The sequence below is a fragment of the Glossina fuscipes genome, unplaced genomic scaffold (assembly GCF_014805625.2).
Source record: "Glossina fuscipes isolate IAEA_lab_2018 unplaced genomic scaffold, Yale_Gfus_2 28, whole genome shotgun sequence".
NCBI classification, from domain to species: domain Eukaryota; kingdom Metazoa; phylum Arthropoda; class Insecta; order Diptera; family Glossinidae; genus Glossina; species Glossina fuscipes.
In genome coordinates, this window is record NW_023998423.1 from 15,369,217 (window position 1) to 15,396,236 (window position 27,020).

The 27,020-nt window shown below is 34.2% G+C and overlaps 5 protein-coding genes across 5 annotated transcripts; 2 read left to right on the top strand and 3 right to left on the bottom strand.

The window, feature by feature from the left end:
* Positions 1-1,333: 1,333 nt before the first annotated feature.
* On the top strand, positions 1,334-3,842 carry LOC119636148 (aldehyde dehydrogenase, mitochondrial-like). Its single transcript, XM_038031331.1, has 4 exons — positions 1,334-1,462; positions 2,118-2,266; positions 2,488-2,584; positions 2,645-3,842. Exons 1-4 carry the CDS (start codon positions 1,334-1,336, stop codon positions 3,836-3,838), a joined length of 1,569 nt encoding a protein of 522 aa, XP_037887259.1. The 3' UTR covers positions 3,839-3,842.
* A 1,284-nt stretch (positions 3,843-5,126) lies between these two features.
* Positions 5,127-10,304, top strand: LOC119636147 (aldehyde dehydrogenase, mitochondrial-like). The gene is made up of 4 exons (XM_038031330.1): positions 5,127-5,336; positions 8,514-8,662; positions 8,836-8,932; positions 8,999-10,304. Exons 1-4 carry the CDS (start codon positions 5,199-5,201, stop codon positions 10,190-10,192), a joined length of 1,578 nt encoding a protein of 525 aa, XP_037887258.1. The 5' UTR covers positions 5,127-5,198; the 3' UTR covers positions 10,193-10,304.
* On the bottom strand, positions 10,298-11,433 carry LOC119636149 (alpha-tocopherol transfer protein-like). The gene is made up of 3 exons (XM_038031332.1): positions 11,042-11,433; positions 10,611-10,983; positions 10,298-10,555 (listed from the first exon to the last, which is right to left on the bottom strand). Exons 1-3 carry the CDS (start codon positions 11,341-11,343, stop codon positions 10,301-10,303), a joined length of 930 nt encoding a protein of 309 aa, XP_037887260.1. The 5' UTR covers positions 11,344-11,433; the 3' UTR covers positions 10,298-10,300.
* A 4,922-nt stretch (positions 11,434-16,355) lies between these two features.
* LOC119636150 (alpha-tocopherol transfer protein-like) lies at positions 16,356-22,863 on the bottom strand. The gene is made up of 4 exons (XM_038031333.1): positions 22,700-22,863; positions 17,100-17,425; positions 16,674-17,046; positions 16,356-16,613 (listed from the first exon to the last, which is right to left on the bottom strand). Exons 2-4 carry the CDS (start codon positions 17,399-17,401, stop codon positions 16,356-16,358), a joined length of 933 nt encoding a protein of 310 aa, XP_037887261.1. The 5' UTR covers positions 17,402-17,425; positions 22,700-22,863.
* Positions 22,864-24,130: 1,267 nt separating this feature from the next.
* LOC119636541 (alpha-tocopherol transfer protein-like) lies at positions 24,131-26,741 on the bottom strand. The gene is made up of 4 exons (XM_038031938.1): positions 26,264-26,741; positions 25,819-26,191; positions 25,493-25,763; positions 24,131-25,427 (listed from the first exon to the last, which is right to left on the bottom strand). Exons 1-3 carry the CDS (start codon positions 26,563-26,565, stop codon positions 25,506-25,508), a joined length of 933 nt encoding a protein of 310 aa, XP_037887866.1. The 5' UTR covers positions 26,566-26,741; the 3' UTR covers positions 24,131-25,427; positions 25,493-25,505.
* Positions 26,742-27,020: the final 279 nt, after the last annotated feature.

The window sequence follows — 27,020 nt, forward strand, 5'->3', positions numbered from 1 at the left end:
ATAACACAGGAGTGTGACCACAATTTGGAAGTAACGAGAACTATTTCCTATAATCGGGTTAGATTTATCGAAGATAGAACCTACGACTTTTAGTCCAACACTATATAATGTTTTAAAAAACCCATCCTTAACTTTTGCATTGATTGGAAATCGCACAAAAGCACTTTGAAATTGGTGCTTAGGTTTCTGGTGATGAATACTCGGTTCACGGTTCAGCCACTGCTGGTATCATTAGGTTCCTTTTGTAAGCGCAGCCTTCCACGCAATGCTCCTCTTTATTATAATTTTACTTTTTGCCAAAGTAAAGATCATTAAAATTTATTATTACCATTTTCTCTTCCTCCGGTTATTTTGCAGCCATATTTTTTATTTATTTATGATGATATACATTCTATCTCTCACGATGTAGCTACTTTCAGTTTTCTCTTTGCTAATGACTTTTGCGAGGAGCTTAGCACGATTATTGAATGAGCGATTCTCATATGTGTAAGAATACTATAATAATTTTGATTTCAAGATTTCATTTTCTCTTTTAACTTTTTCAGTCTCTTCATTGAACGTTTTATCTTCATTACTCACAGTTAAGTTTTAATTAACTTGACTTACATATCCATTTTGCGAAAATTTATTTGGTTTATTTACGCTAATTGACTTAATATACTCCAAGTTTGTCCTTAACCCTGTTCGATTGTCGTCCATCATTCCGTCTGTTTTGTACACATCTAATTGCCCCATTTGTTTTACTGCTTTTATAAAGGGCTACTTCTTGCAGATGTGCCTAGATGGAGTGTTCGGACTGCATCGGCTGCCAATACATTGCTAAATTTGGATCAAGTCAGTTCATATTTCGGAGTCTGTCCACATGAGGGCTCCCATGAAAAGTACGAACTTAATCATTTTTGACATCTTTTTTAATAATTTTTTACAACACATCGAAAAATGAACTCACAAACTGTAAAGGGTCATGGGTTGATCCAAGTTAACTATCCAGAATGATAAAAGAATCAGGCTTCAGGGACGAGATTACGCTTCGTGTGCTTAAGGGCTAGAAAGCATTGGCATATTAAGAGCTCTTTAAAGCAACACAGTTCCGTTTAAAACATTGCTCTTCTAGAGTTTTTTTTTTTTTATTTGAATTATATGACAACACCGAAGAAATTAAATTTATTGAAATATTTAAAACTCGGCAATCGTAAGACTTCTCAAAAACTGCTGTCTGTCTATTTTAGGAAAGTCAAAAGAAAACTGCTTAATTTAAAAACAAACTTGAATCATTTAACATCTACAAATAAAGCATAAGAAAATTTTATTTCTATTCAATAAACGAGAAATAATGTTACGTTTAATAAAATCATTAAACTCCGTTGAAACCGTAAAATTCATTTTAAGTAGTGTACCCCAAAAGCGCTATAATTCTAACATACCAACACCTCAATCTATGCCGGGCATAAAATACACTGGCGTAAGCTTGATTTCAATTTCATATCTAGTTTTTTATTTAAACAAAAATGGCTCCCTTTTACATCAATAATAAGGGCTTTAATACTAACGAGGAGGCGCGAAAAAATAAGTTCGTTCGTCTCCTAACATGTAAACATTCGTCGCATACTTATTTTCGATGGACGTAGGCTATACTTGTCCGCTTATTCGCTTGGATGGTCGAAGTTATTCGATAAAACAAACTGAGAGGAGAGAACTGAAATTTGGTAGCTATTTTTCAAGGAATTAAGATGGAAATCGAGTATGCTCCAAGAAAGCGTCTGTAGTTGCTAAAAAAAATAATTAAAACAATTTTTTTTTTTTGGTATGTTCAATGGATATGGACTAAGCCAATAGATTGGCTTAAAACAATTCCACCCATTTTTTCTCCTATTTTTGTTTTTAACAATCCAAACGAGCAAAAATTTGATACAAATATACATCAACGTCGTTTAAAGTTTTAAAAGCAAAGTATTTGTTACTTAAAGACCGACTACTTGCCGTGTCATCCCTTGAAAAGCTGAGAATTTTAGCGGGAGACAGTCAGGCGATTTTTTATTTAATATTGTTTTCATATTCTTTCTTTCAATGATTTATTTTCTATGGCATTGGTTTCATTCATTCGAATCAAATTAAAGATTTTTATAAATAATGAATGGCACGAAAGTAAATCGGGACAAAAATTTCGAACCATTAACCCAGCAGAAGGAACCTGCATTGCCGAAATAGAACGTTCCGGTGCGGAAGACGTAGATCTTGCTGTTGAAGCTGCTAAATGTGCCTTTCGGTAAGTGAAACTCGAACAAGCACTAAAGACATAGTCCCTCGTTAGAACTCGAAATTAATTACCATAAGAATCGATGGAGAAAAATAGGCTATAAAGCGTCTTATTTCTATTATATCCTCAATAGTTAGCCAAAATTGCTACACCTCTCCTCTTCTACTGTGGTGTGGCGTGATTGATGTAGGTTTTGAAGGACAAATTATGTTTAATATATACATTTTTAGATTCGGCTCTCCTTGGCGTCGTCTAGATGCTTCAAGGCGTGGAGCTTTATTAAATCGTTTAGCCAATCTCATGGAACGCGACCGTGTATACTTGGCGGTAAGTCTGTAATATTCATTTTTCCTTCATATGATTTTTTCTTAACTTTCAAAATGACAGAGTCTGGAAACCTTCGACAATGGCAAACCGTATTCAATGTCATATACCGTTGATTTGCCAATGTCCATAAGATGTTTACGATATTTCGCTGGCTGGGCTGACAAAAATCATGGCAAAACCATACCTATGGACGGTAAATTCTTTGCCTATACACGCTATGAGCCCGTGGGTGTATGTGCTCAAATCATACCATGGAATTTTCCTTTAGTGATGGCAAGTTGGAAATTAGGCCCAGCTTTAGCTACTGGCAATACCGTGGTCTTAAAACCATCCGAACAAACCTGTTTGAGTGCCTTATATCTAGCTCATTTAATTGAGGAGGCAGGTTTTCCAAGCGGTGTTGTAAATGTCTTGCCTGGTTTCGGAGATGTTGGTGAGGCACTGGTCAATCATTGTGATGTACAAAAAGTTGCTTTTACCGGCTCTACGGAAGTAGGTAAGCTAATTCAACAGTCGTCGGGTAATGCAAATTTAAAACGTGTAACTCTGGAATTGGGCGGCAAAAATTCAATGATTGTCTTCGCCGATGCTGATATGGATTATGCTGTAGAGACTGCGCATAATGGGTCATTTTTCAATATGGGTCAGAATTGTTGTGCGGCCTCGCGTATTTTTGTTGAAGAGAAAATGTATGATGAATTTGTTGATCGCAGTGTTGAAAGAGCAACGAAACGCCTTCTTGGTGATCCATTCGATTTAAAAGTTGAACAGGGTCCACAAATAGATGAGAAGCAAATGAAAAAAATATTGGATTTAATCGATAGCGGTAAAAAGGATGGCGCTAAGTTGTTGACAGGCGGTGCACGACAGGAAGGAATGCCTGGATATTTTGTGCAACCAACTGTTTTCGCCGACGTCAAAGACGATATGAAAATTTCGCGCGAAGAAATCTTTGGTCCTGTTCAGCAAATAATGTGTTTCAAAAAGTTGAACGAAGTTATAACAAGAGCCAACGATACCCATTACGGTCTAGCTGCAGGCGTCTTTACAAAAGATATTGACAAAGTCAATTATATTGTACAGGCTCTTCAGGCCGGCATCGTATGGGTAAATACATATAACAATTTCGCTTCGCAAGTTCCCTTCGGTGGCTTTAAAATGTCCGGTTACGGACGAGAAAATGGCGAAGAAGCTTTACGTAATTACACAGAAATTAAAAGCGTTATAGTTAACCTTAATCAAAAAAACTCTTAAACTATATTTAAACGCCGTAGCGACTTATTTTCGTACTATTCATCTGTACTATATTTTGTTTTTCATTATGAAATTTTGTACTTTTAATAGAGTAATCAATTATGAATTTAGGAATTGTTTTGATTATAGACGAAGGATTTAAATTTTTTGGTTGTTAAATAACTCTTTAGAAACATGGTGCAGCTTCTTCATCGCTCTCATTGTTTACTTTACATATTAAATACTAATAATCAAGGCGGTAAAGTGTCATGAACATAGAAGAGGAAAAGAATTTTAGAGCAATTTCGGTAAGGCTTGCTGTCAAACGACTTTAAATTCTCTTATTTATCTTACGATTAAAAGTAAAGAAAACAAAATTTAACCGCTTTTAAAATTTGAGGGCCTGGCCGATCTTTTCCGTTTTTGCACGTAAATAATACAACAGGAGGAAGTTGCGTTTAGTTCAATTTACGCTTCACTGCGGACTTCTGTTCTGGTCAATTTGGCCCATTTTCAATACCAACGTGTATGTAAGAACTTCCAATGTTTCTGCCAAATTTGAGGTCCATATGTGTATTTTCGCGGCCAGGAGAATGTCAAAAAGCAATCGGACAAATATGGCTTAATCAATCCAGAATTCCGCGCTGGTGAAGAATATATATTTTCTATGGGACCTCGGAAGCTTCCGTTTGAGTGCTGGAAACATTAAGACCACCTTCAGCGGTGAGTATGAAAATGTTTTAGTGCTTTTTTGATAGAAACTATAATTTCTCAAAAGCATACACGAAAAATTGAATTTAAGACGTGCAAATTAATAAAAGAAGATTAAAAAATAAATTCAAGACGTAAAATTAATTATTTAATTAATTTTGATAATTTTTCTACTGTTTCGTATTAAACCAGTTTGAAAACTTCACGCGCCATTTTGCTCTAAAAGATGCATTTTATTCTCAGCATTTCTTAGGGCCTCTCTAGGAAATGCACAGCAAATTAAATTTTACTCTGAGAAATTAAAATTTGATTCTCACGAAAAGCCAAAAAACGAAAATCCAACGACGATAGACAGAGAAGAGATTTTTTTCGATGAATTAGTTTTACTTGTGTCGGAAGGAGAGAGAGCAAGAACAATATAAATCCAACATTTTCTATATTTTCTCATTTTTCATTGTGTGTATTTCAAGGGAGGAGGTTGTTTTTCAAAGTTAGAACATAGTAGATAATGTGTAAAACTTAATTAATTAAAGCGTGAAAGCACAAGAAAAATTAGCAAAAAAAAAAAAATAAATAAAAAAAACTTTAATTAATAATTAACAATTCCAAGTGCCAAGAGTGCTTTTTATATTTGTGTTTTCATATTGTTCCGATATATAAATTAAGAAAAATGTTGCGTTTAATAAAGTCCATAAATGTTGTTCAGAATACGAATAAGATTTTGGCCAGTAGCTTACAACAACAACGTACAGCCAATTACTCTGCTATGCCAGAACCGCAAACAACGCCTGATATATTGTATACTGGTGTAAGAAATATTTTTTAATTTTGTTTTGCGAATACTTTTCTCGTTTTTATATCAACGAATAAATGACTACAAATCGCCAATTAATTATTATTAATACAAACATAGAACTAACTATTATATGAAATGCAACATTTAATGACCTTCAAATTTTTCTACTGGCGTCGTCATTGTTTCTCCATGTAAAAAACAATGAAGAAAAGAAAATAAAAATTCTATGCCGGCAATAACAACAGACGGCACAATGCAAAACCGGTATTCAAAAGTTTCGCTTTTTTTTTTTTGCTCTCTTGCAAGCACAAAGAAATGTTTGTAAAGAGAACGAATATTCTATTTCTAGTGAGTGGCTTTTGGATGAGTCAATCGTTAAACATACCGATAATTTCGAGTTTGTTGTCCTCTTATTATTAAAGTATGTTTATTTTAAATAATCCAGAAAACAAAAACCCAACGTAGATTGATAATTGAGTATCGTTCAACTTATAATCACATATAGTATATTTAGTTATATATATATATATGTGAAATGCATTATCTATTAAGCTTAATTTATGTTATTTGTATTTAGTGTTGTATTATATTTTTAGATTTTAGATAGATAAGATTTCCGTAGAAGTATTCATATGCACCGTTTGAAGACCTCTATTTGCAGTAAGTTAAACTTATCGCTTATTTAGCGCAACATATGTTTTACACCCTTCAAATTTCTTCCAGGAAAATCTCAAAAATTGAACGCAAAAGCATTCACTTTTTAAAAACGTTGGCACAGCTTAGGGTTAATCTTTTTATGTACAATCATAATAATCTCGTCATTTTTAGTATTTTTAGCACGCAAGCCTTGAAACGTTTCATTATTTTCTCCTTTTAGCTACGCAAAGTTATCGTGATTGAAAAGCAAATTGAAAAAAAATTCAAATATTTTGGAAACATTGTTGAAACAATGCACGTCAATAAGCCTTTTTATAAAAACATACATGATAGCTTTGAGGGTAATGAATATCACATTCCTATCAATTCTATTATTATAATTCTATTGTTGACTTTAATTATTTGTTTGTTAAAACTACATATGTTCATAATTTTCATGAAAAATGAAAGTGTTTCTTTAGAAGAAATGTCTGCTGCTGCTAAACAATTTTTTAAAAACAATTTTTTTTTTTTTTTTGATAAAGTTGTTCTAAAAATGTGTAGCGTGTGCAATTGTTGTATACTTTCTAGTTACTCTTCGATTTTATCAAACAATAAATGCCGCGCTAGGCGGAAGGGCTTTTGTCAGTTATACAGAGAGAGGATGATTTCTTGATCAGCCAGTTTATTGTGCCTCGAAAGGAAGAAGCAGCATCAACAATTACCTATATCTGGCTAATTCAAGCGATTACATCGTGCCCTCCGCTTTAGGTGCAAATGGCAGACTGTTATGTTTTTTATGAACCTATTTTCCCTACTTTCCTCTTACGAGCATTGGTCAATTTTTTTTTTTCGTTTTTCTTTTCTTATCACTCTTGAGGCGATCGTCGCGGATCACCATCTCGCCAGAATTTATTATGTAATGTAGTGTAGTGTACAGCCGATGTGTTCGTGCAAGTTTTTCATAAATCTTTATATCGTATCAGCTATCATTTTTTGTCTTGACTTTTATTTATTTATTTTATTTATTTACGTATGAAATTCAAGTAAAGTACATTAACACCCGAATTTGAATTGACTCTTAGAAGTAAAATTTTATGCTAGTTATTAGCAAAAGAAATACAAATTGTATAAAGAGAAGTAAAGAAGAAAAAAAAATGATGAAAATTCATGGGAGGGGGGAGTATGTACACACCTGAAGAATTGCGTATCTGTTTTTGAAATTTTTGAAATTTACGCTTAGAAGCTTAGCAGACACGAGAGAAAGATCAAGGCTTTTTTTGTTACTAAAAACATCTCAAGGAGCACTTCCTTTCGGAATCATTGTAAAGAGGCGAAAACAACATTTCAACAACGATTATAAGCAACGGTCTTCGTTTTAGGGAATAGACGAAAAGTATTTATTTAGAAAGTTTAAAGGACTTCTGAAAAGCTTAAATCATTTTTGTAATCTGCTCTTGTCAATATTGCTCTTTTTTCTCTACCTCCCTTTTAAATTTGTTGCACCCCTTCGTAATAATGTCTCTTACTATTGAAGGTTTGCAGAAATTCTGATCATTGTTTCATCTGAAAAAAGGTATTTATTGTGGAAAATCAGTACAATATGTACTAACCAAAATAATTTCCCTGGTTTTGTGCAACAATTTACAATATTTTTGGCAACATGGCCACATCATGACAAAAGAACTTATATTGGCTTGGCAGCGATCTGTTCATCGAGCTACTTTCGCACTTCCCCAATTTTGCAGACCCGCGTACAAGGCTACCCAAGCTGTACCGATCTGAGCAAGTGGTAATCTGGAGGCGCCATGTCTGAACTTGCTTTTCGAGCTGCAATAGTGTGTCCTGCACATCCTTTGCAACCAATGATCAAAAAATGGTATTTTCAGTCAACTCGTGTTACCACCTTTAATTTCGGGTGGAACCAAAAGCGACAATTAGGTTATGTGGGAGCAGCATCTTCTTAAGCCTCTGAACGTGTTCGTTGGGTTTCGGCAGCAGATTTCTTCAAATAAACAGCAGAAATAATCAATTTGGAAGAAGGATGAATTTTGAGCGCTGCATGATTAGCGTCGTCGTGCGCTGACTGAATCAATAATATTAAGTAGAAAACTGCTATTTTATGTAAAGGCAGTTCGCAACCATCGTATCCAACCGTTATGTACACTGGTATTGCCCATTTTTTAAGCATTTTTACCTACAGAAGTCGTTGATCAACATTTTTGCAAGCACCTAACATATGAGGAAAATCGTTTTCAGTGGATAAAATCTATCGAGTTTTGATTTAGCTTTTTCCAGACTAAACTCATATTTTCTAAGAAAAATGAGAAGAAATGAGTCGAGACGTGCTTGTTTTAGAATCCCATTATACAGATTTTCAAGTGCCGTAGTGTAAATATATATCCAGTGCTAGAAAGTGACAAAATTAATAATCGTAATTTGGAATCGGCAATGATATAACTCTTGTGTACCCCATCTCTTTACTTTTTTTTTTTTTTGTTCGCACAGAAAAAGTTTATTTTTGCAAATTTTGTTATTTTGTTTAATTAAAAGCTTTTTATTAATAATGAATGGCACAAAAGCGTAACTGGTAAAACGTTCCCCAGCATAAATCCTACGACTGAGAAGGCTATTGCTGAAGTGCAACGTGCTGGAAAAGAAGACGTAGATTTGGCCGTTCAAGCTGCTAGAGATGCATTTCGGTAAGATGAGCTTAAATAAACATTTTTTTGGTTAAAAAGAAAAGTCAATCCAAAGTAATGCCCAGTAATTACTGAAAGAATTGTTCTTCTTTCACTTAATGATTCTCTACATAGTCAAAAATGGACAGAAGTACGTGCTCTCATAAAAAATTTGTTTTCATAAATATATTTAGACTCGGTTCTCGTTGGCGTCGCATGGATGCCTCGGACCGCGGTAATTTAATCAATCGTTTGGCTGATCTTATAGAACGTGATCGTGTTTACTTGGCTGTAAGTATTGTCTGTTTGCATACGTTCGTCGTTACTGTTTTGATCATTTTTTATATGTTACCTTAGAGTCTGGAAACTTTGGATAATGGGAAACCGTATTCTATGTCATATAACGTTGATCTCCCAATGTCCATAAAGAACTTACGCTATTTTGCTGGCTGGGCTGATAAAAATCACGGCAAAACCATACCAATGGATGGTGATTTTTTTGCCTATACACGTCATGAGCCGGTGGGCGTATGTGCTCAAATTATACCTTGGAATTTCCCCATATTAATGATGGCTTGGAAATTGGGTCCGGCTTTGGCGACTGGTAATACGGTTGTCTTAAAACCGGCCGAACAGACCTCTTTAACCGCCCTGTACATTGCTCAGTTGATTAAGGAGGCGGGTTTTCCAGAGGGCGTTGTAAATGTCTTGTCTGGTTACGGCGATGCCGGCGCTGCTTTGGCTAACCACTATAATGTAGATAAAGTGGCTTTTACTGGTTCCACGGAAGTCGGTAAATTAATACAACAAGCCTCAGGTAATACAAACTTGAAACGTGTAACTCTGGAATTGGGTGGCAAGAGCCCAAATATCGTTTTGGCCGATACGGATATGGATTATGCTGTGGAGACATCGCATTTCGGTTTATTTTTCAATATGGGTCAATGTTGTTGTGCCGGTTCACGTACTTTTGTGGAAGAGAAAATTTATGACGAATTTGTTGAGCGTAGTGCCGAAAGAGCACGAAAACGTCGTTTTGGTAATCCCTTCGATTTAAATGTTGAACAGGGTCCCCAAGTGGATGAGGAGCAATTACAAAAAATTCTGCAATTAATTGATAGCGGTAAACAGCAAGGTGCTAAACTGATTGCAGGCGGTGCACGTCCGAATGAATTACCCGGCTATTTTGTACAGCCAACTGTTTTCGCTGATGTTCAAGACGATATGAGAATTGCCCGTGAGGAAATCTTTGGTCCTGTCCAACAAATAATACGTTTCAAAAAACTGGATGAAGTTATAGAAAGAGCGAACAATTCTGATTATGGCTTAGCTGCGGCCGTTTTCACCAAAGATATCGACAAAGCGAATTATATTGTTCAGGGTCTTCGCGCCGGTACAGTATGGGTTAATACATATAATAGCTTGGCTTCGCAGGTACCATTTGGCGGCTTCAAAATGTCGGGTCATGGCCGCGAAAATGGTGAATATGCTTTGCGTAATTACACCGAAGTGAAAAGTGTTATCGTTAAGCTTGCTCAGAAAAATTCTTAAGCTACGTTGTTGTTGTTTAGTTTTACTTTTTTATATATTATACTTTCACAATTTACCAATTTACGGCATTAATTTCCGTTTAATGAATAAATTTGATATCTTTATAAACTAATCAATGTCTAATTTACGAAATGTTCCATCCACACCGAATAATTCATCGTAATCCAGGAGTGCGTGTGTTCGTAAGCTTTCGTTGTTACGATAATTCAAATCATCCTTCAGGTAATCTTGATAGTCAAGAAATCGTTTATAACCTTGATGTTGCAGCTCCTCTAGAGAACCGTTTCTACCGCTTAATTCACGAGGTAGAAATTCTTGTGGTATATGTTCAAGAAGGCTATTTAAAGTGCTATGGACGTGCAACTGGAAAGAAAAATCATTAAAGCATTTTATGCTATGCGGTAAGAAGATTCCTTACTCTTTGCTGAAATCTCTCGGGTAAAACATGTTTAATCATATTGAAGAGCTTGTCATAAACCGGCGAAGTGTTGACGCAATGTATTGCCCGTAAACGTGTCGGCACCGCGTCTTCGACAAATGTTATCATTTTTTTAACAATCAATGGCGTAATTTGCATAACATGCGAATAAGTTAAGGCAGAGGTATCCAAGAGTTGTATGTAACCATTAACAACAGAATAGTCATCTTCACGAGCTGCTAACTCTTGGCTGGTATGATAAATAGATATTACTTGAGTGAATGTGTATTTATCGGCCGGATAAGCACCAAAACGTATATATTGAATACGTGGTCCGTCGCCATTAAGCGGTATTGGTAAACTTACAAATGTGCTAAGCGTTTAAAAAGCAATTGTCATTTCATCTTTTACAAGCAGACTTCGGTACTTACTCTAGCTTGAGTATTTCATACACTGTCTTCTCATCCATAGTTTGTGTAGTAAATAATTCCGGATGTTTAGTTTTTAGTGCATAAAACCTATCAATTTTTGATTTAGCTTTCTCTAGGCTAAATTTACAACCTCTAAGAAATATCAAAAGAAACTGATCATCGGTTCGTGATTTGAGATGCGATTGCTTTCGAATCCAATTACGTAAATTCTCGATATCCTCTTCGACACGACTTGGAATTTCATTTAATTCTTCGATGGCCACTTTTTGTAACTTTTCACTTAAACATTTAACTGTAAGCATTTTGTGGTGTGTGTTCGCTTTAGCAACTGATTTTGAAAAGCTTAATATTGTTTGTAAAAAGTATTTTAATAACTCAAGAAACCAACGTTTTCCCCTTACATGTGCAGACATGTATATATATATCGTAGGGTTGGCGCGGAAGTTCTGCCGTATTTTAAGTAAAACGTCTAAATTTAACGATGTTTGAAGTGTCGGTCAGCCGTCGAGTGGTAGAGTCCTCGCAAATTGCAATGCGTTTAGATGAGAATTATCGCACAACAGGAATCGTAAGATGTCATCATCGTCCCAATCGAGAATCGTCTCTGGTAAATCATCTTTGGCTGGTCCGAACATATGCCACTTCACTTCTCAATGTGTCATATAACGTTTTATAAGCAAACTACTCTTTGCTTCTTTCCTAGCACTCGTACCACGCCAATGTCTTAAATGATTTTTACTGTCTCTGCACATCGCAACTAATTGCTGAGGGATATTAAGAGCAGTCTCATATATCCCACGAGAGATATGCTAAATCATAAGATCCCACATCACGCATTCTAACTGCTTACCTTGATCTGACAAGTGAAATTACCTATGGAAAATAAAATATGGCAGCACTTTCGTGTGAATTTATTGTATGCCTGATAATCTAAAAAATATTAAGCCGTTAGGACATTAGTTTTTTATACTTCATTCAAATACATATTGAGGCACAAATAATAACTATTATGAGGTTCAGTATTTTTTAGGCTACCTAACCTATATACATTTATATATATAGTATATGTTAATAAATATCTGACTACCGTTCAATTATATTTTATTGCTAGCACATGAGAGGCATGTTTTAGAAAAAAGACAAGTAAGAACGGGTAACGGACGCCATTAAACACTCTACATTACATTGTCTAACACAATTCTTATTTTTGCATGAAATTACTGTTATTGGTCAATTTTCATCACCAACCATTAACATTTCGTCTTTACTGCTCTGAAAAGAATCAATTTTCGTGAAAATCTTTATTAGCGTAGGATTCAAAAAATAGGCCGAGATCGTCCAAATTTGGCACAGTTAATTTTTTTTTTATGTTAAATTATTATTAACTTCATCGTGAGGCATTGAAAATTATACTTTTTTGTCGTATAAACTTTCGTTTTCGTTATAGGAAGGGGGTGCAAAAAATGCCCCAGTCGGCCCAAAGTTTTGGCACCAATTTACAAGACCGATATATTTTTACTTGGCCACTTTTGCCAAGAAATTTTGAAAATTGCAATTTTTTTCCATATAATGACTTTTCAGAATAGGACGTTATAAGGGGAGTGTCCGAAAAAGTAGAGCGATCCGAACCATTTTCAATAGCGTTCGTCCCTGGGTCAAAACACATCACTGTACCAAATTTCGTCAAAATGTCTTAAAAATTGCGACATGTAGCTCGAACAAAAATTTACATAGACAGACATCGGGACAGATGGACAGACAGTCTTAGATCAATTCAGATTACGATTCTAAATCGATCGATATAGAAAAAGGTGTGTCTATCTCAAGTGCTGTTGGGTGTTACCTACGTCATTTACCACAAGTGGTGTAGGGTATAGAAAAAGAAATGGAAACCTAATGGACTGCCGGAGCTGATAAAACGGTCAGGCGCACTTAATGTCATTTTTAGACCAGAAAAATCAATCATGGCTGCGAAACTTTTTATTATATACCATTGCACGATTCTTTAGATTGATCGGCATATATTGATTTGTTTGTTTTTTGAAATTAAAATTATTTCAAATTCGATCGTGAATGAATAAGTCATTAAACAAAAACTAACCTCGTAAGATTCAAAAAAAAATTCTGAATCTTTCCCTCCTGGCATGACGAGTCATCCCGTTGCATATTTAAATGAAGTCAACAGACTTAACACGGAATGAATTATTAGTTTTGAACGTATAGAAATCGTTAATTTCTTTTTTTCGTGATCGGTGTGTAAGCAATTTAGAAAATTGGTACTTGCAACCGTAAAACCTCTTTATCTATTTTAAAGATCTCAGTTTTTTAATTCTCATGAAAATTATTTATGGTCGGATAATGTTTTTTATCGAACGCAGGGTTGACATAGGAACATGCCTGGTAAGTTTCATGCTTTAATAAATTTTATAATAGGCGTGATGCTAGACTTGGATATGAGAAAATTTGAACTTACATAAATAAATGTATTTATATAAATCAAAAAATTGATCTCAATTTTCGGAACTTTTAATATCCGTGCTCCATAATTACGTGAGAGATGATCACATTACAAATTCTATGCGCGGCACTTTTGCTTACTTAAACGCAGATGCGAACAAAATGCGAATGTGAATAAAACATCAATTTTATTATAATTTCAATGATTGATTGCATGTTAAGAAACGGTCGTCTGACAATTAATCTTTAATTGAAGGGTATTAACACAACATTAGTTATGGTTTTTCGTTTTTTTTTTTTCAAGCCAGAGCTTACTCAGCAGTAATTTCAATCGAGGAACACTATTGAACTCTTTAAAGAAAAAACTTTTTTTTTTTTGCATCGTTTCAAAGCAACTTTGAAATCATATATATTGATAATTGCAGTCAATATACTCTTGGAGATCATTGAGATAATGCGGTTAAATGTTTGTCCAATCTTTGCATTAAATTTTGTTGAGAGAACATGGCGATAGCACTGCAAGAGTTAATCTCTTTTTCTCTCTAATTTTTCGAAATGTCTTGGTCGCAAATACTAAAATAAAAAGTTTAATCTTCACACACATTTTAATTTAAGTCCACACGTCCAAGACCTTTGACTATGGGATTATTTCTAAATACGCGGAAAAAATTTGGAATACATTTTTTAATAGTTTAGGAGGCAAGTGGAATATTGACCTTTTTAATTACGCTTAAGTTAAGTGGAGGTATATTCATGTGGCCACAGCTTTTGCGACACACTGAAAGAAACCCTCGTAGACTTTTTAAAGTATATATACTCCCGATCAATATTAAGTTCTTAAACGATTTAAGCACTTCTGTCCATCTGTCCATTTGGGTATTGACCGTTGTATACATTCTCCTGGTCGCAAAAACGGAGCTATTGCCTTCAGATTTGGAAGACCTTGCACGCAGGTTGTTGTTCAAAATGGGCAGTTAGTCTAAGAACATACCGACAGTTCTACGCAAACTGAGCACAAATCTAAGCTTAATAAAGTTATGTGTAGAATCTTTTAATTTTTACTTTTATTATAATGAAATTCACCTAAAAGAGAATATGACTAATTTTAGGCGAGCATTTCGCTATTAATATAAAATGCATTAGTTTAGTTTTTATAATATTAAAGTTCAGAATAAATAAATAAAACTTCATATGCTGCAAATGAAAATGAACTTGATGAACTTTTGCTTTGCCTTTATCTGTGATCTTTTAATAGAGAAATGAATTATAAAAAAGTATTTTTGTTTTCTAATACCTAAATGTGTTTGCGCGGCCTCGTGTCAAAATAATCGCAAATTTTTTTGTTGAAGTGATGGAAACTCATGCTTGGCTATGCCTTTGCTACGTAATGCACGTTGTCTTGCGTTTCTCATTTCCTTTTGAGGAAAAAGTAATATGAAACTGGGCGCTAAAAAAGGGCTTCAAAAGAGGAGGGCGTTTAATCGTCTTCATTCCATATTGGGCATCGACGAAGTTATCAAGCATTCTCGTCTACCTATGTCAGCATTTTATAAACCATGTGTTAACCATGCCCAAATGGGATCGACATATATATTTAGCCTTATCGTCTATGTTAATAGTTCGCCTATTCCTAGTCATCATGCCTATTCGAGCTTTGGACATTGTAAAGTATCCAATGGTCATCACTCATAGCGGGAACGGGGTCCAATAAATAAACACACGTGGTTCAAATTTGATCCATCTATGTGAGTAAATTATTATCAGGAACAAAATTACATGATAAAGCATTAACAAGTGCTTCCCTAGGGGGTCAGTTTTTCTGAGAATCCTTATATGTGGTGATAAGCAAAAAAACGAGTTACGCTGTTTGAATTCGATAAGATTGATTTTTATGTCAATTATTAATTAATTTTAATTATGAAATATTGAAAGTTATGCCTTTTTACTACTTAAGGATTTAGTTCTCATAGGGACAATGACATGAGACGGGGTTACGAAAACTTGCCCCAGCCAAGGACAATAAATTTTTCATACCAATAGGTCGAAGTACTGTTACTGAGCTGCTTTTGAAGACTGCAATTTTCAGAAGGAGAACTCGAAAAAGCAAACCGATCGGTGTCAGTGCAGTAAATTTCATGAAAATACTTCAAATTTTCGACTTGTAGGTTGGACACGAAAATGTATGGATAGATTTCAGATTGACAGACAAGCTTAGATCGAATTGAATTGATCGATATTATAAAAGGAGGGCAGATCTTAAGCCTTTCTGGGTGTTATGTAAGTCCACACAAATAACTTTGTGGCACAGGGTATGAAAACAATGGAAACTTAAATCTTGAGACTCAAACCCAAATACCCATACTACATACAACTTTATTTGATGGTAGGAAATGTAAATGGCGGAGATGGACGATGTATTTTTCTTTTACCATTTTTTTTTTTTTTTTTTTTTTTGTGAATTTTGCGAATGCAGACCTAGTCCAATGTCAATTTCGGGAAATCCCAATTAATTTCGGGAACATCCCAAAACTGTTTTTTCCCAACAATGTTTTCATTATAAACAAGCAAGTGGTTTCTAAATGTAACTATTTCAGTCCTTCACACTCGATGGCTTTTCATTGAATACCTTCTTCAGTTTCTTTTCTTGCGAAATGCGAGAATCAAAGGTTATAATTTTCCCTTAAAATTTATCAGATACGTTTGACTAAATTCGTAGATATTTACGTTAGTTTATTTTCAGCCTAAGAAATATTACAGAGAAAACTGATGCATTGTGTCCCATACCAAAACCAATATTTATTTTTTTTATCTAAATGTTTGTAATAATAAAATTAAAATAAATTTGTTCTTGTTAATATTAATCGATTTCCAATTTTTTAAATGAACCTTCAATACCGAATATATTATCGTAATCTTTAATTTTTCCAATACGCAACTTCTCGTCGGTACCCCATTCGGAGCTTTTTTTAAAATAATCCCGATATTGATCCAATTTTTTATCCCATTCTTCAACGATTTCTGGAATGCTGCCATTTTGTCCACCATATTCTTTGGGTAGATATTTCAGAGGCACATGTTGTGTAAGCGATTCCAGTTTATTGTTATGAACAAATAACTGCAACAAAAAATTTAAAAAAAATAGTGTAAAAAATCCAATTGAACACATTTCACTTACTCTCTTCTGCTGTTTAGGAGGTAACATAGGCTTGGCAAGATTGTAAAGTGTATCAAATACTTTCGGAGAACGAAAGACATGATTAGATTTAATACGCATTGGCACCGCTTCGTAACTGTATGTAATCCATTTCTTTGTTAATATCGGAGTCATTTGCAGGACATGGGATAAAGTAACAGCATGAAAATCACCAATCATCACTAAACCATTAACTAGAGCGTAGTCATCCTCTAGCATTACAATATCCTGTAGAACATGACCGACAGCTAAAACTTCTTCCATACTATACTTATCAGCTGGATGTAAACCGCCGTTTAAGATAAGTATACGTGGACCATTATCGTGAAGAGGGATCGGTAAATATAAATACGCACTAAAAGAATGGGTTTTTGAAAATGCTTGCAAAAATAGTGTTTGATTTTTTACCCTGTGCGGAATATTTCTCGAAACCTTTGATTATCCACGTTGGTTTCATTAAAAATTGCCGGGTATTTACTTTTCAAAGTGTAATAAGTATCAATTTTTGCTTTAGCCTTCTCTAGGCTATATTTGCAGCCGCGTAAGAAAGCAATTAAAAATTGATCATCGGTATAAGCATGTAAATGTGGTTGTTGTTCGATCCATGTTCGAAAGTCCTGCAAGTATTCGGCCGTCCGTTTGGGAACTTCATTCAATTCTTCATTAGCTGTTTTTTGTAAATCTTCGCTCAATGGCCGAAGTTGTAACATCGTCAGAAAAAAATGAAATCGCTTCTTATAGATAAAACCAGGGAATAAGTCAAAGAATTGACCCAATTAATACTTAGTTTATAATTTCAGCATTACACGATGCTACTATATAAGTATTATTATATATGTTTTTGCTTTGTTTTCATAAGAGGAAAGCAATGATTAGTTAGTATAGTCACTGGAATTAAATGAAACTCGTTTCTATCTCCTACACAGCTAGAAAGCAACTGATTGAGAAATTTCATTTGATTTTTTAAAGTGAACGCAAAAAATAAAAGATAATTCATTCTTTTCAATTAATTATGACTTGAGTTTTTTTTTTTTTTTTTTTTTAACCTGCAATTAATGTATTAACCAAAATCCACATTTGTACTTGTGTTTCGACTGATAGGGTAAAAAATTATTTGAAAATGTTCGAAATTTATATCCAGTGTGCATGTTCGCATAAGTAGACTGTTCATGAACTTCACTTGCTCTTCCTGTTTCTTATGTTCGGAAGCGAGAATTGGACTTTTCTCTCAAATGGCAAAGATATTGAAAACCAACGAAGATCAGAAATATAACATAAGGGAGTAGTAATGTGCAATTGTCGGATCATCATCTCCTTTGATGTTCATAGACGAACAAATTGCGTTGATTGATATTTAAAGGACCGCCATACAACTGAAAGTATCTACCATTCAGTTAGGATAATTTAATTATGATGATCCCATTAAATTCGCGGGTAAGCTTGGAATTGTATAAAGAAAGCGATTAAAAAGGTATCGCCTTTTTGTGGCCGAAGCTTGCTACCGAGAGAACACAAATCATATTGTAATTGTTAATCAAAATATGACAAGAAATATCGAGTCCTTGATACTAACGTCCTTTTAACTAACGTTGTCTTAACTACTGTGAGTTTCGTGTTACGCGTTATGTAACGTACTCCCGTATTTATTCTCTTCGAATCCCAAGCTCATTACGACGTATACATTTTTGTTGCATAATGTGTGAATAGAAAATAGTTACAACCATGTAGGGACCAAAATCACGCAGATTATGCCATAGTAAGTAAGCACTGTATAAATAAGGACGAAATGGAATAAAAAAATCATATACTCAGTTGGGATACTTCGATTGTGATCAACTAACCGATTGGCAACAGCAATTCGTGTTTGAACAAAAATATAGAGAAGAAGAAGAGGACTTCCGAATTCCTTCTTCTTGACCGAACACCCCGTAAAGTGAAACCAGAAAGTAAGCCCCGTAATCATCCGCTAGGACGGTAAGACGTAGGAGCCAAGTCCGATATAGTTGGGACAGAGAACCGTCCGTGCCGTCCATGGACATGTAACGTTACGATAATATGGGCGCTTTCAGTTTAGGACAGTATAAGTAGTTTAAGTTCGATCTTTAACCGCGACATTCGCGTTGGAGTATCGCATTTTTAATAAAGGAGCTGTATTGTCGGCATTAGACTTTCCTCTTATTAAAGTAAGGAATAGAAACCACCAAAGTAAGGACGTCTGGAATAGCCGCTGAGACTACCCCAGTACGTTTATCCAGTTGAGAATTTCCCCCTAAATTAAAAAGGGGGAAAATATCCAGCTTCACAAGCATTATAGCCGGGCGTGGCCCACCATTAAATACCCTTCGTACCATTATTTGCGTGACAAAATGCCAAAAATGATGAATTAATTCATTGTTGCAATGTAAATGTGTATTATTTATGGTAATCCTTCCACGGGAGGGTGTCCAAATGTGAGCTCAGGTAGTGAAATGATTTTCCTTATTAACGATTTAACTTTTCCGCATTTACATTCTTCGTAAAATACTAACAATTAGAATTTTGCCATATAAAGGCTTATTTCTCATGAGACCTAGAGAGGCTGGAGTTCGCGAAATAGATCTATTTTCTCTAAATTTCGTATAGTCAACTTTTTTGTTACGAAATGGTTACGGACCTACTTTTACAATAAAATATTAAACATTCGATCTTTTTGTCATCTAAAGACTTACTTTCCATGGTATACCTTTTATGTGGTCGTCGATTAAAATGGCAAGTAAGAAAATTATATTCGGCCGAGGCCGAATCTCGCATACTCACCACTATGCTTTTCGCATTCTACTCTCCAAGTTCTTTTATTTGATACCCATATCGCTGGTGTTATTAAGAAAAAGTTAGCCGCGGTGGCTACCAGACCCTTTTTAAAATTAACCCCTTTTCAGGCAGATAATATATCTTCAGTTGAGGAGTGTACAAAATAGTTTTAAACATTATGTCTTGTTTGCCTTATGATAAATAAGTATAAAAACTTGAAAAAGTGAAAAGAATAAAATTTAATTACCTGTAACTTCGTGTGAGCATGGCAGATGCTTTCCATTTTTGCACGTAGGGGGTAGAGTATTTCGTAAAATAAATGTGGTAAATTTATGCCTTCTAAGTTTAGTAATTTGCGAGTAATGAGCAAAAATTCCAAAAATTTTTGTGAAAAAAAAACGGAATTGCGTTCAGTTTACGCTCCATTGCGCATTTCTGCTCTGAGGATTTTGGTTTTCTACTAAATTTGAAGTCGATATATCTTGTTCAGCAGAATGTCAACAGAACACACCGCATAGACGGCCAAACATAGCTTAATCAATTCAGAATTCCACGCTGATGAAGAATATCTATACTTTACAGCGTTTCTGAAGCTTTTTTTGGATGTTGCATACAATATGGAAAAAATCAAAATGAGTATACCCCCATCTTACAGTGGTGGGTATAAGAAGAAAAAAATAGATGCAGATAGTAACGAATTGTGCAAAGGTTCAAAAACTGATCCAAATTTTTCATATTATTCGCAAATTTTTTAGAATCAATCTAGGAAGGAAACTATTACTCTGCTATAATCGAAACCCTGAAAATTGCATTTTCGACATTCGTCATTCAGAAGCTTATGGTGATGCTTTTCCATCATATCCCAATTATCGGTTTCGATCGATCGATTGAGAAAATTCTCCCGAATCGTTCGATATAATGAAAAGCGAGTCTGTTTTAAGTCCTTGTGACGGTTACATATAACTTAAAATGCTCTGCACAAGCGATTTAGAATAAAATTATTACAACTAAATATGTAGATTCTCCAACATTTTGCTTCAAATTGAGTATACGAGAATCTTAGGGTTTTTGTGGATCTCTTATCAACAACAGTATTAACACTGTTACTTACTAGCCATTTGCATGCTTGCTCTTTCATTCTCATTACTTGTATGGGCAAAAATCCTGTTAATAGTTTCCAAACCAGAAGTTTCTGTGTTTTTAAGTGAATGTGCGCTATGGTATACATAAAAGTGGGTATGTACTAGCAATAGATATGTAGAAAATATGAGTTCTTCTTTTATTATTTATTTCGTATTGAAGAATTCTAAAATTTGTTTCAATAAATTTCAATGCGAATAAATCTAAAGAAATATGGACAAATTCGAGAATATTCTATATTCGATAATTCTCAAACATATTTTACAACACAATAACTGATGTGTAAGATGAGAAGGTAAACAAATATGGCATATATCTGTACAAACAAATCAAATTAATAAATCTACAAATAATATGTCAATTATAATAATTATAATATGAAAGGAAACAAATTCTACCTGTTCACTCTTCGTACATACATACGTACATATGTGTATAAATGTGTATAAATGTGTAGATATTCGAATGTTTAATGGGATTTGACGTCATATCAAGAAACTATTAACAGAATTTTCGCCCATGTAAATAATAGGAACGAGAGAGCAAACATACAAACGGCTTGTAATAAACAGGGCTTAGCACTGTTATTGATAACGGATACATAAAAAGTCTCTAGAATTCTCTTAATCTCAATTTTGAACAGAATGTTGGGATATCTAAGTGTGCATATCGTTGTCTCTGATTGCAAATATGTTTACATTGTAAGAAAACGTGAGACAAGTAAGAAGTAAATTAAAACACCTCAACACCACAACTACTAAAGCTAGTATATTAGATTTCTTGGTCATTTCCTTGCTCTTCTATGCATAACGTGGCGCTCAATAAAAATATGTATACATTTTCAATTAACGTGAGATTCTGAATCTGTTTAGTATTATTCCTTTGTCTTTCGGTTGACCGATACTATTCGAAGCATTACAGTCATGTGCTAGGGCACCTCATAAAATTTGAAAATGGACCCGATCCGCTGGCAATCATGCCACACAGTAAAAAAGAAAATGACAAAAAATGACATAATAAGTTTGAATTTGTTATCAATGTATTTTTATTTGATGACCTTGGATCAAGTTTGAAAATGCTCGGGATAAGCTACCTGTTAAATCCACAGAAGGAACAAGAATGTGATTATCGAAAATAGAAATACTTTCTTGAACCAATCAAGAGCCCTAAAGAAAATTGATAAACATTTTCAGGTACATTCTATGAGTAATCGTAAAGGTCAATGCTCGTTTACTCGTTCGTTAGCCTAGAGGGTGAAATTTATTAATTTTTTTTTTCTTTTTTTGTAAGGGAAAGATGATGGATATAGAGTATTCCTATCAAAAGTTGGATCTTCATATTGAACGCATGCTAGTAGTGTTGACACTTAAGAATGTCGGAACTTCATTATTAGTTATATGATTATTTTATCATTTCGTGTATCGCATCGATGGTTGCTAGCACAACAGCCGATCGTCAGAGATCTTTAAGACAGCATTTTCAACATTTCTAAAAAAAAATCACTACATAATAATATTTCCGCGTACTAAATTGATGTGAAAGTTTTGGATCCGGTCTGCAAGTATGTTTTGAACCTTTTTCCGTCATTCCTATGAAAAAGAAGTGGCCTGCAGATCCGCACTTCATATATGAATTCTCACGAAAAGTGAACTACGCAGTACTACGTAAACTCTCCATCTATTCGTTTGCCCAACTATGTGCAGTAGTAGTATCTGCGATAAATACTCTCCTATTCGCGAAAATTAAGACATCGCCTACAAATTTCCAAACCTTAACGGATCAAAGTACACGCCTATAACGTCCGTACGCCTATGCAACAAAAACTGTCAGCTTATTTGCTTACCGTGTTTTTTTTTTGTTTGTAATGTACAAAATAGAAGAAATCACCCGCCCCCGTCCTACGTTATAGGGTGTACCAATTTATTTCTTTTCAACGGCGATGTACATAAAAGATTCGATCACGACCGAGTATATATTTTCTTACTTGGTTTTCTATTATTATACTTAATTTTTCGTTAGCGTTTCTCTTTTTTCTTTTTTTACACCTTATTTATTGTCATCTATGCTAAGCCACTCACGTTAATGCACTTCTTCTTCTTTTTCCGCCTTGATGTGTGTGTATTTTTTCCTACTACTTTAACAGGGTTATGCACAAATTTCCAAGAAATTTCATTTTCTCAATATAATAATAGACACGAGTTATCGTTTCTTTAATAAATTTCACAAATCATTTCATTTCTTAATGCTTAAATGGCAAGATTCCTTTCTGCCGAGAAATCTAAAAAATCTTTCTTTGCTAATCAACAAATACACAACCAACTCTGGTAGTCACGTTCCAGTGCTTCTATTTATTATTCGTGTAATGTATACAAAGTTTAAAAGAAATCCATAACACCTTAGACTAAGTTAGTTATTAATTAACGTCAAGAGGTCACGCCGCCAAGAAGTTGAAGGTAATTTTATCAAATTCCTTTACCAAACATTTGATGTCGAGTAAACTGGATAGAGTAAATTCAATAGTTGTTAATTATTGGCTTGAGTAACGAGTAGAATTTTTACGGTCCTTGATAAACTATGCATTTCTCTTACTATCAAATGAAAAATTCTGGGATAGTAAAGTAAATATAGAGTGACATTTTCGAACTACGATTGAGTCCACTTGATATTGGAAAACATAAATGGGGTGCAGATTTATTTATTTTAAAGATCTATTGGCCAGACTTATGTAGTTTTACATATAGAAAAGAAAACCGAAAAAAATTCCTTTTTTTTTTTTATTATTATTATTATTATTATTAATTTCGCCAGAGAAATAAATTCTAAGACTAAACTCTTAAAAGCACTAGCATCTAAGGCTATCGGCTTTTTATTAAAAACTTTACCGCACTTGAGATTCGAACCCACGACCATTGACTTGCTAGTCGAGATTCCTCCCCTTCGGCTACTCAGGCGGGTTTTTTTTTTTTATTTTTATTTTTATTTTTTTTTTATTTATTTATTTTTTTTTTTACTTTTTCATTTTTATTTTTATTTATTTTTTTTTAAATCATTAGTAATATATGTAATGTGTTGTTCTGTTATTAATATAAATAACAAAAGTTAAGCATTTTGTAACTTGTCCGCAGACAAGTAAGAAGACTGTTTTCGGTTGTGACCGAATCTTTCATACCCATCGGTGTTATCTTAGATGAATTAAATTGCGCACAAGAGAATGTTTACGATTGACACTACTACGCATATGGGCAGACGGACATGTGGACAAACGAACGGGCGTTCGGCCACGAAATCATATTATTTATGGAGTTTTTGAAGCTTCTTTCCGCGTGCAGAGGAAATTAATGTTTGATGTAATGGTAGGATAGGCGCGATTAATTTTTTCCATATTTGTATAGGTACTACAGAATCGTGCACAGAATACCCGCCCAATTTTTTGTACATTTATCTGCTGTAGTCTACGAGTAATGAGACAAAAAACTATTTTTTATTGTTTTTCCTCAGTTTACTTGGCATTGTAGGGGTGCTCTTCGACCGATTTGCCCCTATTTTAATATCAAGCTGCGTGCAAGAGGCACAAATGTTTCCGCAAATTTGAAGCTGATAGCTTTGTTTCTGCAGCCAGTTTACAACGGGCATTGCACAGACGGACAGACACGCAGACGGACTTGTTTAAACCAATTAAGAATGTGCTGGCTGATCAAGCGTATATGTACTTTGCAGCGTCTCTGAAGCTTCTTTCTGGTCGTTGCAAGCGTTTTAAAAAAAATCAATGTATCCCTTATCCTTGCTTAGTGGGTATAAAAACTTATTCGTAATTTGATTAAATTCCTTACTTAAACTTTGACGCCTTCTAATTTACATTATTTTCCATTTTTTCATCTTCGGCTTTTGTTCATATAAATACGATAGTTATCTACAAGCATTATATGAATGGGGGTGGGGATATGAATTGCTTGTAGCTCGAGACTTACAGTAATTTGATGTTAGTGCGTAAGGAAACGGGGCTTACTTTAACAAAACAGCAGTATTAGTCCCCCTTATTATGTATTAACTTGTTGTTCTAAGTTTTCATAAGAGTTGTACGAATGGTTTCTATTGGACTGCAAAAGGAAGTAAGTAAGGATTTGACACAATGGTCGTAGAGTCAGTAATTTTCGTGATCTTTCAGTTTAAACAAACAAAGAATTTATTTGTATTGTTTTCATTACACCGAAAACTCCTTTTAGTGTAGAGCATTTTTGTTAAAGCCTTATGCACAATTTTATGCATGTATGTTAAGTGTAAATGCAATTTACTTGAATTCGTTAGAAACCCATCTCTACAGTTTGAGAAACACCATTTACCGTTTAGTTTTAATAAACATTTTTATAGGCTTAATTTTTATTTTCATAATTACAAACATAATATAAAACACACAAAATCGAATGTGACTCTTTTAACAAACAGTATTTAAGAGCAATTCGAATAATCGCCATTGTACTCAAAGAGCAGATTAATTAAAAGAGCTTAAGAGAGAACATAAGAATAATTGCAAAATTGCATAGATAAGAATGTTATTAGTTTATTCAGGAAATAAATAGGAAAGCCTTGGAGAGCACCTTGGCTTTGCATACTGTGTGAGAGTATTACTTGCTTACGCTTCGAACCATTTTCACCATGAACTTTGAAGCGATGTTAATTAGTATCTGAATAATATCTTATATTAATATCTGCTGCGACGCGCTGCTTAACGGATTAATTGAATTTTCTAATTGTTGTAAACCCCGGTAATACCGCCCCTTTTGCAAAGTTGATGCGCGAAATTGGACTCTGAAGGAAATTTCGTATAAACAACAATAAGTTAATTGTAAGTTAATATCTGTTTCTCGACTTACTTTAGGCGTAAAGTTAATCAACTTCTAATTTTTTAAATGAACCTTCACTACCAAACATATTATCGTAATCCTTAATTTTTCCAATACGTAACTTCTCGTCGGTACCCCATTCGGCGCTCTTTTTAAAATAATCCCGATATTGATCTAATTTTTTATCCCATACATCAATGATTTCTGGAATGGTGCCATTTTCTCCACCATATTCTTTGGGTAGATATTTCAGAGGCACATGTTGTGTAAGCGATTCCAATTTATTGTTATGGGCAAATAGCTGCAACAAGGTTGAAAAATAATGTAAAAAATCCAATTAAAAACATTTCGCTTACTCTCTTCTGCTGCTTAAGCGGTAACATAGGTCTGCCAATATTGTAAAGTGTATCAAATACTTTGGGTGCAAAAGCGATATGAGTAGATTTAACACGCATCGGCATTGCCTCATAGTTATATGTAACCCATTTCCTTATAAGTATTGGTGTGTTTTGCAGAACATGAGCTAAAGTGAACTCTCTAAAATCGCCAACCATTACAAGGCCATTGATTACGGCATAGTCATCCTCTAACATCAAAATGTCTTGCAAAACGTGAAAGACAGCCCAGACATCTTCCACCTTATATTTCTCGGCTGGAGGTAGACCATTACGAAAGAGAAGGATACGTGGCCCATTATCGTGTAAAGGCGTAGGTAGATATAAAAACGTTCTGAAACGAATTATTATTTTCTTTTAAATCTTACCACATACGATACGATATTGATTTTGTTAGCCTTTTTACCCCATACGGACTACTTCACGAAATCTTTCATTGTCTACATTAGTTTCAGTAAACATTGTAGGAAATTTACTTTTCAAAGTATAATAGGTATCAAATTTCCCTTTGGCCTTCTCTAGGCTATATTTGCATCCGCGCAAGAAAGCAATTAAAAATTGATCCTCGGTATTGGCACGTAAATGTGATTGTTGTTGGATCCATGTCCTGAATGCGTTTAATTCCTCGGGAATACGTTTAGGCACTTCATTCAGCTCTTCGTTAGCCTTCGTTTGTAAATCTTCGTTTAATGGTCGTATTTGTAACATGTTTAAGGAAAACTAATAAAACCGTTTAGTTTATAAATGAAAATTTTGCTAATTGAACTATCCAAACTTGGGAATATATATATATAATGTCTGTCTAATAGATAAATGTTATTCATTAACACTTTCATTAAAATGGAAATTTTATATTGTTATACGTTTTAATTGTTTCTTATTTTATTATTCATGTATCAAATGTAATGCGTTCTGTTCTCTTGAAAAGCTTAATAGTAACTAATTTTAAATTTTCATTCAATCATTCACTGGAATGTCATAAAATTGATAATACATTTGTTTTTAAACCGTTAGCGCACGAACTTTAAGTATATATTTGTAGTTTATACGCCAATATTCTAATAAACTTTTATATTCTAATACACTTTTTATGTTGATCGCTTCTTGGTTACGTGTAAGCACTAAAGAAGACACAGGCCCTTACTCTCATTGCTATCACCAAG

What these genes read in the sequence shown, in the direction of transcription:
- LOC119636148 (XM_038031331.1), top strand. Translation starts at nt 1,334, where the DNA reads ATGTTACGTTTAATAAAATCATTAAACTCCGTTGAAACCGTAAAATTC. An exon ending in CGGGCATAAAATACACTGGC is followed by an intron (nt 1,463 to 2,117) that starts GTAAGCTTGATT and finishes ATCAAATTAAAG; the next exon opens with ATTTTTATAAATAATGAATG. An exon ending in GCGACCGTGTATACTTGGCG is followed by an intron (nt 2,585 to 2,644) that starts GTAAGTCTGTAA and finishes TCAAAATGACAG; the next exon opens with AGTCTGGAAACCTTCGACAA.
- LOC119636147 (XM_038031330.1), top strand. Translation starts at nt 5,199, where the DNA reads ATGTTGCGTTTAATAAAGTCCATAAATGTTGTTCAGAATACGAATAAG. An exon ending in CTGATATATTGTATACTGGT is followed by an intron (nt 5,337 to 8,513) that starts GTAAGAAATATT and finishes TTTAATTAAAAG; the next exon opens with CTTTTTATTAATAATGAATG. An exon ending in GTGATCGTGTTTACTTGGCT is followed by an intron (nt 8,933 to 8,998) that starts GTAAGTATTGTC and finishes ATGTTACCTTAG; the next exon opens with AGTCTGGAAACTTTGGATAA.
- LOC119636149 (XM_038031332.1), bottom strand. Translation starts at nt 11,343, where the DNA reads ATGCTTACAGTTAAATGTTTAAGTGAAAAGTTACAAAAAGTGGCCATC. An exon ending in TATGAAATACTCAAGCTAGA is followed by an intron (nt 10,984 to 11,041) that starts GTAAGTACCGAA and finishes TTAAACGCTTAG; the next exon opens with CACATTTGTAAGTTTACCAA. An exon ending in CCGAGAGATTTCAGCAAAGA is followed by an intron (nt 10,556 to 10,610) that starts GTAAGGAATCTT and finishes TTTTCTTTCCAG; the next exon opens with TTGCACGTCCATAGCACTTT.
- LOC119636150 (XM_038031333.1), bottom strand. Translation starts at nt 17,401, where the DNA reads ATGTTACAACTTCGGCCATTGAGCGAAGATTTACAAAAAACAGCTAAT. An exon ending in CGAGAAATATTCCGCACAGG is followed by an intron (nt 17,047 to 17,099) that starts GTAAAAAATCAA and finishes CCATTCTTTTAG; the next exon opens with TGCGTATTTATATTTACCGA. An exon ending in CTCCTAAACAGCAGAAGAGA is followed by an intron (nt 16,614 to 16,673) that starts GTAAGTGAAATG and finishes TTTTTGTTGCAG; the next exon opens with TTATTTGTTCATAACAATAA.
- LOC119636541 (XM_038031938.1), bottom strand. Translation starts at nt 26,565, where the DNA reads ATGTTACAAATACGACCATTAAACGAAGATTTACAAACGAAGGCTAAC. An exon ending in CGTGAAGTAGTCCGTATGGG is followed by an intron (nt 26,192 to 26,263) that starts GTAAAAAGGCTA and finishes AATTCGTTTCAG; the next exon opens with AACGTTTTTATATCTACCTA. An exon ending in CGCTTAAGCAGCAGAAGAGA is followed by an intron (nt 25,764 to 25,818) that starts GTAAGCGAAATG and finishes ACCTTGTTGCAG; the next exon opens with CTATTTGCCCATAACAATAA.